The sequence below is a fragment of the Chiloscyllium plagiosum genome, unplaced genomic scaffold, assembly GCF_037043375.1.
Source record: "Chiloscyllium plagiosum isolate Xiang-an unplaced genomic scaffold, Cpla_swu_hap1 HiC_scaffold_23, whole genome shotgun sequence".
Taxonomy (NCBI): domain Eukaryota; kingdom Metazoa; phylum Chordata; class Chondrichthyes; order Orectolobiformes; family Hemiscylliidae; genus Chiloscyllium; species Chiloscyllium plagiosum.
Genome location: NW_028270161.1, coordinates 29,414,231 through 29,426,491, shown reverse-complemented (window position 1 = coordinate 29,426,491; position 12,261 = coordinate 29,414,231). Strand labels below are relative to the sequence as shown.

The window sequence follows — 12,261 nt, the reverse complement described above, 5'->3', positions numbered from 1 at the left end:
AAAGCTGTGGCAGTATTGTGTTTTACAGTTTTATAGAATCATACAAAACTGCATGTTTGAGCAAACTCCTTGACACAACTATTCAATTAAATCTTCTCCCATTCCCTAAAACCCTTTTTAAATGAAAGTTTCAACTAAAAATCCAAATTGGTATTGAAACTGCTTCTACAGATTTTAAATTACAATTAGGCTGCACTAAATAGAAACACTCCAACTTCTTTGCCAATTATCCTAAATGTGTATTTAAATTTCTGGTCAGAAACTCTCCTGTCGGTTTCAAGAGTTTCTCCCTATCTACTTAAAGACTTGTCACAAAGCAGTTTCTCAACCTCGTCCCCTCTATGGAAAACATTTGCAGCATTTCCAGGTAACTGAAGGTCACATTCCTTACTCTAAGTAATTTAAACCGAGATAATAACACACTAGCACAAAAATCCCTGGAAAACACAGCGCGTACAGAATACTAACACAGCGTTTCCCCTTTACGTACTGATCTAGCGGTCTGCAGCGTAGATGCAGCGGCAAATTCTGCGTGGTTTTATTACGTGACCAACAGCAAGAATAAAGGGGAAGCCGCAGATAAAAACAAATTGTGTAATTTTAATAAGACATCATTGACGATTCATACATTAGAGACTGGGGGAAGCAATTGAATAGCTGATTTGACTCAGAGAAGTAATCCAAACAAACCGGCAAGCCTCGCATTAACGTTTCAGCATCCAAAGTCGCGCGAGGCCACCCCATCTTTCCAGTACCTTCGGCCGGGGCCGTTTAACGGTTTCTCCGACAGGCTGCGCGTGCGCTTCTGGGTTGTCGGCGACGATTGGAGAGAAGCTGCAGCGCGAGCGTGAATGAAGTTGGTGCAACTTGGGAGCAGATTCAGTTGTGTGTGGATGCGATTGAATGTCTGTGAAGACTGATAAATCTGGGGATAAACACCACATACATATACACACAGACAGGGCTGGCCTTGTGCCCATATTTGTTCTTTTTTCCCCCTCCCTCTAGAAATTTTGTAAGAGATGGGGGAGGATCTCCTTGTCATTCCCAGCCGGTGTCAGCTGTTTACCCCATGAAGAGATTGAAATGCGTGTTTGCGGAGTACGACGGCGGAGGGGGGAAAATATATTATCGTCTTATGTATTTGTGACGTGTGCGTTTTAAAAGAAAACTGCAAATTGATAAGGCCTCCTTCTCACTCTTCGCTTCTGCCATCATCGTCATTTTACAGGGCTCCGTGGAAATGTCAAGGAAAGTTGCGTATTTCGCTGTCACCTCCAAGGCTCCGGGCTGTTCTGACAACTCTATCAGGCTTCGAATCTAGTTTTGCACCCTCCCCTATTGTCACACGATTTCCTCTTTGAAGTGTTGACTCTGCAGGCTGCTTACAGGAACGATGTCCAAGGTATTAAAAAAGAAAAGTCATTGGACGAGTAAAGTCCATGAAACTGTGATATGTAGAGATAAGGACGGGGAACTGAATGTGGAGATCAAAGGTGGCGCAGAGAATGGTCTGTTTTCGTATCTGGGAGAAATGAAACACAACAAAATTAACTACCAGGATGGAAAACTGCATACTGATGAGTTATTATTGGAAGTCAATGACACAGCAGTGTCAGGGCTCACTATTAGAGATGTACTGGCTGTGATCAAGCATTGTAAGGACCCAATTCGTTTGAAGTGTGTCAAACAAGGTACAGTAATCTTCCAGTAATGTTAACTGCCAGTTTGTATTAGAAAACTATGTATTTGACACTCGTAATATGTAAATAGCAGTTTTTGTCAGGTCTGACATATTGGAAATTGCATTCCCTTGAATCTGATAAAACGCAATAATTGAAATAATCAAAAGTGTGCAAATATAAAGTTAAAGTCTGTGGTCCCATCAGGTACAGTTAAGTATCCTAATTTGGAGGATTTGTCTTAGTATTCTTTTATGTCTAAAGAAATGTAATTAGAATGTTGAGAAGTTAATACAAAATATTTTCTTCCTCCTCTCAAATTAACAAGCCTATTAACTATTTTAAAATTGCCACAACTTTGCAGTACAAAACAATATACAGGTACAATAGCATTGCAGACAAGAAGTCTTAGATGATGCTAGTATTATAAGGGTGAATGATGAGAACACTTTTGAAGTAAATCAAACTGTGTAATGAACTGAAATATTTGAGGTTGCAAAACTAAAATCTTGATTTATTTTATGCACAAACGCCACGAGATGAATACTTGTTCTAATGATTAGCGATTATTTTCTTAATATCCATGAAACATTATTTATTTTAGCATGAGTTCAAAGACATTATTTTCTTCGTATAACATTAGAAAGAAAACAATGTTAATTTCTATGGGATAATTGTAACCATTGGATACTAGATATAGTCATATTAATTAATTGGTTGATCAGGAATTCTAAGAAATGGATAATGGTAAATTAACATCAAGACTTGTATTCATAACATTATACTGTATATTGAAATGACTGCCTATCTTGTATAAAATTGTGTGGATGGCAATGTTGTACAAAGTTGACAATAGGTCTAAGATTATTAATTCTAAATAAGACATTTTCTATTTACTGAATTCCCTCCTCCAAATGTTCAGCTGGATCCACTCATTTATATAAATAGCAAAGTAGGTTATATTTCTAAGATTTGAATGTTTGATCAGAACAATGACCTGTTCAATATTGCAATATATGTATTCAGGCAACCTGCGCAAAGAAAAATTGTATTAATAAAAGCTACTTAAACTTAATTTTGAGAAATTACAGGAATGTGAATATTTGTATTGAGGATACAAAGAAAAAAACAAACTATAGAAGTACTAGAATCTGTGTTCTTTTGGGGTGAGCAGGAGGTGATTGAAAAAAAATCAACAACATAAATGTGAGAAGTATTGGAGAGATAAGAGGACTGAGGGGGAAAAAGAAGCAATGAATCAGGACCACTTGCACAGTACCACATTGTAGTTTTATACATTTCTAAATAGCAGGTTGTATTTGACTAGTGTTTGAGAATTATTTGCATGAAAATTTAAGAAAATTTAAAGGAAATACAGTGAATGTGATTATATGGATTTTAAGGTTTTTGACAAGATACAATACAGTTTGTAACAATAATGAATTGAAAGAAATTTAACCACATACATGAGAAAGGTTGGTCGGACTGCCGGAGACAAAAGGTACAGATAAAGTTAAGTTTCTCAAGCACACCATTTGTGAGTGATATTTCACAGAGGTCTTTATTGAAACTATTGTTGTATATGTAAGCAAGCAGGACTTAGGATGTGAAGGAACAGTAATGCAAATTTATTGATGACACGATACAGGATACACCAAACTACACGACCCACTATCACTAATTTGTATACATACAGACAAAGAAGGTCACCACTTTGACTGGGATGATGCACACATCCTAGGACACGCGAAACAAAGACACACACAAGAATTCTTAGAGACATGGCATTCTAACCAGAACACCATCAATAAACGCATTGATTTAGATCCTATCTACCTTCCCTTGAAAAAAGAACTGGAAATGACATCACCCCCCTTAAGAAACCAAGGCCTATAAATAGAGAGGCGGGTCATACCACCAGCCCTTCACCGGAGACTTTCACTGATAATGTTACCTAGTATGCTGACAAAAAGGTCTGAAAACAAACCCTCAAACTCAACGAGATAACTTACATATTTATGATACAGGAAAATATTGAAAATTGTAAAGATTTTGAAAAACTGCTGGAAAACTTAGGCAAGGAAATTTGGAGCTAAATTCATGTGCCACCAAGGTAGGGAAATACAAAGCCCCATTCATTTTCTAAATAAGGGTAGAGAATGGGAGCGGATCACAGAATACTTTGAATTTAAATGAAGCATAGAACTTAGATGATTGAAGATGAAACTGAAGTTGAGAAGGATATTAAAAAGCCAGATAGAATCGTTGATCTTAAATAGAAAGTGAGCTAGTGACTCTGTTAGGATAAGTAATTAGAAGAAAAAAGTACTTGCATTCAAAACTGAATGACCTATATGTATTGCATAGCATTCTTAACCTAGAATTCTCTGTACTAGAAAAAGAAATGAACTCTATTAGTTATTGACTTACTGGAATTTTAAGATAATAGTTTTGCTGTCAATTACAAATGTATTTGAGTACACAAATGGAGTAGGTAGCTGGGAGAAATGCTCTTGTCTAGCTTTTATTTCATGAAGTGAGCAGTTTTTACTTTGAAGTCAGCACCATGTTTGTTTACAATTATATTCATATGAGCGTAAGCTTTGTCAGTAATTATGAAAACTTTTATGGTCTTGGAATGTTGATCATTACTGCTTTGTTTTTATGTTATGTGTCACCTGATAGGAAAACAGAATCAGTTTGGCTTTTGATAATCTTATTTTTTTTGTACATCCAGCCTTTAGTTCTTTCTTCAGAGAAAACTTTACACCTATTCTTCTTTGCATAACAGGCTTCTCTTGTTCTATACTACCTCTACCTCTGTTGGTTATACAATTCCTGTAATCATCTCCATTTGAAACCTAAGATTGTATGTGTAACCAGAATCTTCAGTCCTTCCCCCATGGTGAGTGAGGTAGTGGTGAGGACCTCATGAGGTTATGAGGACGTCATGTGGCCAGTTAGTGCTACTGTAAGGGCCTTGTCCAGCCACTGTTGACTTTGAGGTAGCCTTGGGCAAGAATTTTGCCATAGTGGGAACAAGGAAACTTCAAGTTTGCAAAAAAGTAAAGTTGTTTGCGAGCTCCCAGGATGGGACTGGGGAATTGGGTGTCCCTTGATCAAAAGTATTCAGTGTCTGATTAAGGGACCTGGTGTCAGGAAGGAGTGCAAACACTCTTCATCCTTGCTGTCAACCTCCCTCAGTTTCCTTCATTTCACAATCATTAACCCCATTCAGGCTAGCACTAACCTATAGTTGGGATCCAGTGATAATCCTTGGCCTTGGGTGGTGTTGTACGGGCTGTTTCCACCATCTTCCTGGTGGTACTTAAGATAAAAGAGCTGGTCACAGGTCTTCCTGGAAAGAAGTTGCATAGGACTCAGCAATTAATGGCAAGATTTTGGTTTGTATCTCTGGCCTGCACTCTCTACTATATTCTCCTTTGCATATTCACAGTTCATAAAATATCCCATTGCTTTAAAGGAAGACCTTGGAATACAATATTACTTTTAAGTGCATGACAGTAATGTTCCAGGTTTATTTAGGAATATTTGTTTGTAACTAAAAATCTTGTCTTGCTGTGGTAGTTTTCTGAAAGGCATTTCCTTTTCTGTCACTGTCATATTTGGTGCTAAATGTTCATGTATGCATTCCGCCCAGCAGTGTTTTTTGTCATATTCAGTTGTACTACACGAGGTTAGAAAGTGTACACGGAAAAATGCAGCAGGAATTAGACTCAGAGGGAGTAATTGGTAAAAAGCCAAAGCTTAAGGCTCTTCATCTGAATGCACATAGTATTTGTAACAAGGTAAATGAGTTAGACAGAGGAGCAGAAATTAGGCCATTCAGCCCATTGAGTCTGCTCCACCATTCAAGCATTACTGATACGTTTCCCCTTGACAATCAAGAATCTATCAATCGCAGTCTTGATGGCACAAATAGAAATAAATAAATATGAATTGATAGCTATTACAGAGATGTGGTTACACGGTGACCAAGACTGGGAAATCAACATTCAAGGGCATCTGATGTACTAAAAGAATATGTAAAAAAAGAAAAGGAGGTGGGGTGCAGTGGTGAGAAGTGATATGGATGCAATAGATCATGATGTGGAATCAGTTTGTGTGGCAATCGTAGTCAAAAGGGAAAGAGGTCATGAGTGGGAATCGTTTATAAGCCACAAAGAATTGCCTCACTGTAGGACAAAGTATAAATCAGCAAATAATGGAGCTGTGTGAGAAAGATACTGCAAGCACTCCCATTTGCCACTGGAGATTTTAATCTGCATATTGACTGGATAAATCATTTGGGCTAGGCTAATATGGAAAATGAATTTCTAGAGTGCATCAAGGATTGCATCTTTGAGCAGTATACTGCAGAAACTACCTGCAAACAAGCTATTTTACATCTAATAATCTGTAATGAGATAGAATTAATAAGAGATTTCATAGTTAATGACCCTTTAGGGAGGAGCGATCACAACATAGTCTGAGGGAGAGCAACTCGGGTCTCAAAACAGTGACCTCAACTTAAATAAGGGCAATTGCAGAATTATGATGGAAGAGTTCTCTAAAGTGGGCTAAGAAAAAAAAGACTGAGGGGAATGTCAGTGGGCAAGCAATTGCAGTCATTTAAGCAGATATTACGTCATACTTAGTAAAAGTTTGTTCTAGTCAAAAAGAAGAGTCAATGAGAAGGATGAACCACTGATGGTTAACAAAGAGTCTAGGAGAGAATCTCATCAAAAACTGAGGGATATCAAGTGGCAAAAACTAGTGGTAGGCCAGGGAATTGGATCTTTTTTTAGAAACCACCGGAGGATGACTAAAAAACAAGTAAAGCAGGAGAAAATTGATTATGGAAGAACATTGGCAAGAGCAGCAAGAACTTCCACAGGTGAGTAAAAAGAGACTAGCTAATTTATGTGTTGGGATCCTTGGAGAATGCAACGATGGAATTGATAACAAGGAATTTAAGATAATTTAAACCAATATTTTACGTTGGATGTAATGGTTTAAGAACACTATAAATATCCCGAAGTTAAGAGAAAATGAATGTGCTAATGGGAGAACAGATTTTGTAACAATCCCTCACAGTGAGCAACGAAGTATTTGACTGATAATGGGATGAAAAGCAAACAAGTTGCCAGACCCTAATGACCTGCATCCAAGGATTTTGAAGGAAGTGGCTGCAGAGATAATGAAGGATAATATTCCAGAACTCACTGGAGTCCGTGGGAGTTCTAGTGAATTTGAAAACTGCCAATATTTAAGAAGGATGAAGATTCTCTTTCCCAATAATGAGGTTCTAATATAGACCAATTACCCTAACGTCTGTAGTTGGGAAAATGCCAAAATCCATTGTTAAGGAAGAAATAGCAGGACATTCAGAAAAGCTCACTGCAATGAAACAGAGCTAACATGGTTTTGTGAAAGGGAAATCATGTTTGACAAATTTGCTGGAGTTCTTTTAGGACAAATAAGCAGAGTTAATAAAGGGGAACTTGTAACTGTAGCTAATTTGAATTTTTAGAAGGCATTTGATAAGGTGCCACACAAAAAAGTGATTGTACAAGATAGAAACTCAAGTTTTGGAGATAATGTATTAGTGTGGATTGAGGATTGGTTAACATAAATAAAACAGAGTTTGGATTAATGCCTAATTTTCAGGTTGGTAAGACAAAACTTGTTTAGTACCTCAAAGTTTTCAATTATTTACTTGAAGGAGTGGGGGGACAAAATATAATGCAATTAAATTTGCTGATGATACAGAAATAAGTGGGGGAAAATATTCAAGTCATAGTCACACAGCATTGAAACGGGCCATTTGGTTTACCATGTCTATGCCAACCAACAAACGCCAAACTGCATTAATCCCATTTACCTGCACTTTATCCATAGCCTACGATGCCATAACATTTTAAGTACTCGTGCAGATGGCTCATAAATGTTTTGAGAATATTTGCTTCCACCACTGACTGGAGCAGCATGTTACTTATGTCCACCACCTTCCAAGTGAGAAACGAATTTCATCAGGTCTCCTTTCAGCCACTTACTCCTCAACTTAAACTTATGCCTCTAGTCTTAGACACATCTGCTATGGGAATAAGATTCTCATGATCTACTCTGACTAAGCCTCTCATATTTTTGTGTACCTCAATCAGAACCTTCCCACTTACCTTCCTCTGCTATAAAGAAAACAAATCTAGCCTGTCCAATCTCTCCTCCATAAACTAAGACTTTTCATTTCGTGCAACGTCCTGGTGAATCTCCTCTGCACTCTCTCTTGTCCAATCATGGTGTCCTGACAGGGTAGTAACTAGAACTGCGCACAGTATTCCATGTGTCATGAAATGAATGTTTTTATAAAGTTAGAACAAGACTTCCTTGCTCCTAAATTTTATTCTTCCTTGGCGAATGAAGGCAAGCATCCCGATGAGACCTTCACCACCTTATCAGTGCTGACACATTCAGGGATCTGTGGACTAGTATATCATTTCCCTTTGTTCCTCAATGCTCCCTAAGGACCTACCATTTATCGTGTAAGTCCTTCCCTTATTATCCCTCCCAAAATGCATCATCTCACACTTATCAGATTTAAATTGCTCTGCCGAATTTACTAACTGAACAAAATCAGACTGTAGCCTGAAACAACTTTCACACTATCACCAACACCACAAATTTTCATGTCTTACCTTTTAAACCAGCCTACCACATGGGACCTTGTTGAAGGCCTAACTGAAGTCCACGTAATCCACATATCTGCACTAACCTCATCAATATATTTAGTCATCTTTTCAAAAAGCTCAAATTAGTCAGACAGTGTCCCTTGAACAAAACTGTGCTGCTACTGTGATGAGGGTATAAGGAATCTGCAAAGGACTATAGGTGGATAGATTGAGTGAATGGGGAAAAATCTGGCAGTTGGAGTTTAATGTAGGAAAGTGGAAGGTCATGCACTTTGGGTAAAAGATCTAGAAGATCTAGAATGGAGAGAGATTCCAAAAAACGTGCAACACAAGGAATCTAGGTGTTCTTGTGCATGAAGCACAAGAGGTGTGTATACAACAAGTATTAAGATGCCAAGTGGAATTTTGGCCTTTATTGCTAGGGGGTTGCGGTTTCAGATGAGGGATGTCTTGTTAGGACTGTCTAGGGTGTTAGTAAGATTGCACCTGGAGAACAGTGTATAATTTTGGCTCCCTGTTTTGAAAAGGGTATACTGGCATTTAAGGGTTTTGGCCGGAAACATTGACTTTCGTACTCCTTGGATGCTGTCCAACCTGCTGTGCTCTTCTAACTTCACATCTATTGACCTTGATACTAGCATTTGAGGCTGTTCAAAAGAGATTCACAAGGTTTTCTCCTATGATGAAAAAGATTGACTTATCAAGAATGGCTAAACAAGGTACGCCTTTACTCATTAGAATTTAGAATGAGGGGTGACTGTATTGAAATATACAAAATTCTGGGGAGGCTTGACAAGGTAGTTGTTGAGTAGATGTGTCCACTGGTGGGGCAGTCTTGAACTAAGGGACAACGTTACAGAATAGCTGAAATGTGAAATAATTTCTTTTCCCAAAGGGTAGTGAATGGCTTGAATTCTGCACCCCCGAGAGTTATGGAGGCTATTTAAAGAGTGGGCAGGTAGATTTTTGAAATGTCAGGGGTTGTTTGCTATGCTGAATTTGCACAAAGTAGTTGAGGCCTAGGGCAGATCAACCATGATCTTATTGAATGGTAGGACAGCTTTGAGGAGCCAAATGGCCAATTCTTGCCCTTTTTTATACTTATGTTCTTATAAACACTGTCAAGTTATCGTCCAAGTCATTTACCATCCTGATTTGGAACTATACCGCTGCTCCTTCACTATCATTGGGTCAAATTCCTCAAGCTCCCAACCATTAGTACTGAGGGTGGATCAATCCTAGGTCAATCTATTATAACCATGGATCCTAACCCTGGAATACTTAAGAATGTTTCAAACTTTTAATTATGCCGTTTTTAAAAAGATAACATGCAGTCAAAAGATGACTATGGCTGTTTGGCAAAGTGCTGTGTGAACACATGGAATGTCACATCTGGCCAAAGTGCACTAAGAGCAACTACTTGGAGGAAAATCTGTAGAGCCGTAGTAGTTCTTCAAAAAGGAATTAGTGAGAGTGCAGGGCTAACATGTTACCATGAAGGTGAAGGGTGGGACCAACGTGTTCAGAGAACCCTAGATGTTGAGGAGTGCACAGGATTGGATAAAGAAAAGAAACTAATGGTAAATATTGAGTGCTCAAAACACTAGGAGTGTTTAGAAAGTGCTGCCAATTGTAGAGTCAAAGAGTCATATAGCAAGGAAACAGACCCTTGGGTCCAACCAGTCCATGCCGACCATAATCCCAATTAAACCTGTCCAACCAGCCTGCATTTGGCCCATATCCCTCCAAAAATTTCTTATTCATGTTTTTTAAATGTTGTAACTGTACCCACATCCACCACTTCCTCTGGAAATTTAGTCCTCACACAAACCACTCTGTGTAAAAAGAATTGTCCTTCATGTCTCTTTTAAATCTTTCTTCTCTAACGTTGAAAATATATCCCCAGTCTTGAAATCACTCTTCTGCAAGAAAAGACACCTGCCATTCACCTTATCTATACCCCTCATTATTTTATAAACCTTAATAAGGTCACCTGTTGACCTCCTATGCTCCAGTCAAAAAAAGTCCCACCCTATCTACCCTCTCCTTATAACTCAAACTTGGCAATATCCTGGTAAATTCCTCCTTCAGAGCTGAAAATGTGTTGCTGGAAAAGCGCAGCAGGTCAGGCAGCATCCAAGGAGCAGGAGAATCGACGTTTCAGGCATGAGCCCTTCTTCAGGAAAGCGCTGATCTCCAGCATCTGCAGTCCTCACTTTCTCCTAGAAAATTCCTCCTTCAGCCTAACAATATCCTTTCTAGCACAGGACAACCAGAACTGGACACAAAATTCCAGAAAAAGCTTCACCAACCTCCTGTACAACCTCAACGTAATGTCTTAATTCCTATACTCAAATATTTGAGCAATGAAGACAAGTGTGTTAAAAGCCTCTTAACCACCCATGCCTATGTGTAAAGCAAACTTCAAAGAATTATATACCTGAACTCCTAGGTCTCTCTGTTCTATAACAGGACAAAAGACTTTTAATTGTACAAATCTTGCCCTTGTTTATTTTACCAAAATGCAATACTTCAAATTTAATGTTGCTTAAAAATAAAATAAGAAAGTGAGGGAGGAGGAAGGAAAAACATTGGCACATAAAATAAAGGAAACTTCAAAGTCATTTCCTAACTCTATTAGGAGTATCTATCCAGAGGATAATGAGGAAAAGAGGAGGACCTATAAGGGACCAAAGTGGCAAACTGTTTGTGAAGCTGGAAGATGTGGGTGAAGTTTTATTTATTGGAAGGAAAACTGTTGGAAAAAGTCCTTGCTGAATTAATTGCTACATGGAGAGATAAACATTGATCAGGATTATCAGCATGGCTTGTTTGGGAGCTATCATGTCTGACAAATTTAGTTTGTTTTTAGGAGGAGGTGACTAGTTGTATGAATGAGGGTAGTACAATGGCTGTTGTATTACATGGGCTTCAGTAAGGCTTTTAACAAGGTGTGGCATGGAAAACTATTCAAGAACCTGTGGGATCTAGTGCAACGTGGCAAATTGGATCCAAAATTGGTTATGTAGTAGGGCGAGACAGTAATTGTTGAACTGTTTTTGTGATTGGAAGATTGGGTTCAGTGCTGTGAACCTTGCTGTTAGTGTACATTAATGACTTAGACACAAATGTAAGCGGTTTTATCCATAAGTATGCAGATGGCATAAAAATTAGTGGTGTGGTAAATAGAGAGATTGAAAGCCTTAGGCCACAGGAGATAGATGGTTTGTCAGGCGGGCAGAACACTAGCAAACAATTTAATGCTGAAAAGTGTGAAGTGATGCATTTTTAGAGGACTAACAAGACAAGGTAGTACACAATAAATGATAGCACCCTCGGAAATACAGAGGACTAGAGGGACCTTGGTGTGCGGGGACAGGTGAATAAGAAGCATATGGGATATTTGTCAATGTTAGTTAAGGTGTTGAATACAAGAGCAGGAAAGATATGATGGAACTGTATATTATAATATTTAGGCCACATTTGTTCTCGTTACTGCATTAAGGGAAAGAAATATGATACACCAGAGAGGTGCAAAGGAGATTCACCAGTATGTTGCCTGGATAGGAGCATTAACCGAGATTAACTGGATGGCCACTTGTTTTCCTTAGAGCAAAGATGGTCGAGAGGGGACCTGAGTGAGATGAACAAAATTGTGAGGGGCATAGATAGAGGAGACAGAAGGATCAATTATCAGGGACCATATATTTCAGATAAGGGAAGGGAGTTCACCAGGGATTTAAGGAAGAATTTTTCCGCCAGAAGATGATGGGTCTCTGGAAGTCACGACTGAAAGGATGGTAGAGCTGGGAACTATCACAACATTTTAAGATGTATTTAAATGAACATTTGATGTGTCATAGCATACAAGATTATAAAGATTATTCGGA

General features: G+C 38.4%; 1 protein-coding gene across 17 annotated transcripts in view; it reads left to right on the top strand.

Annotated features, from left to right (window-relative positions):
- Positions 1-808: 808 nt before the first annotated feature.
- LOC122561721 (membrane-associated guanylate kinase, WW and PDZ domain-containing protein 2) overlaps positions 809-12,261 on the top strand; it is a 687,684-nt gene continuing 676,231 nt past the window's right edge. For 10 of the 17 annotated variants that reach the window (XM_087999517.1, XM_087999520.1, XM_087999519.1 and 7 more), the window contains exon 1: positions 810-1,694. In XM_087999517.1, coding sequence (XP_087855643.1) covers positions 1,397-1,694 — 298 coding nt within the window. In that variant the 5' untranslated portion in view covers positions 810-1,396. Of the gene's footprint in view, positions 1,695-12,261 lie in introns of all 17 variants that reach the window. The other 7 variants (XM_043713789.2, XM_043713791.2, XM_087999524.1 and 4 more) reach the window with 3 other exon arrangements.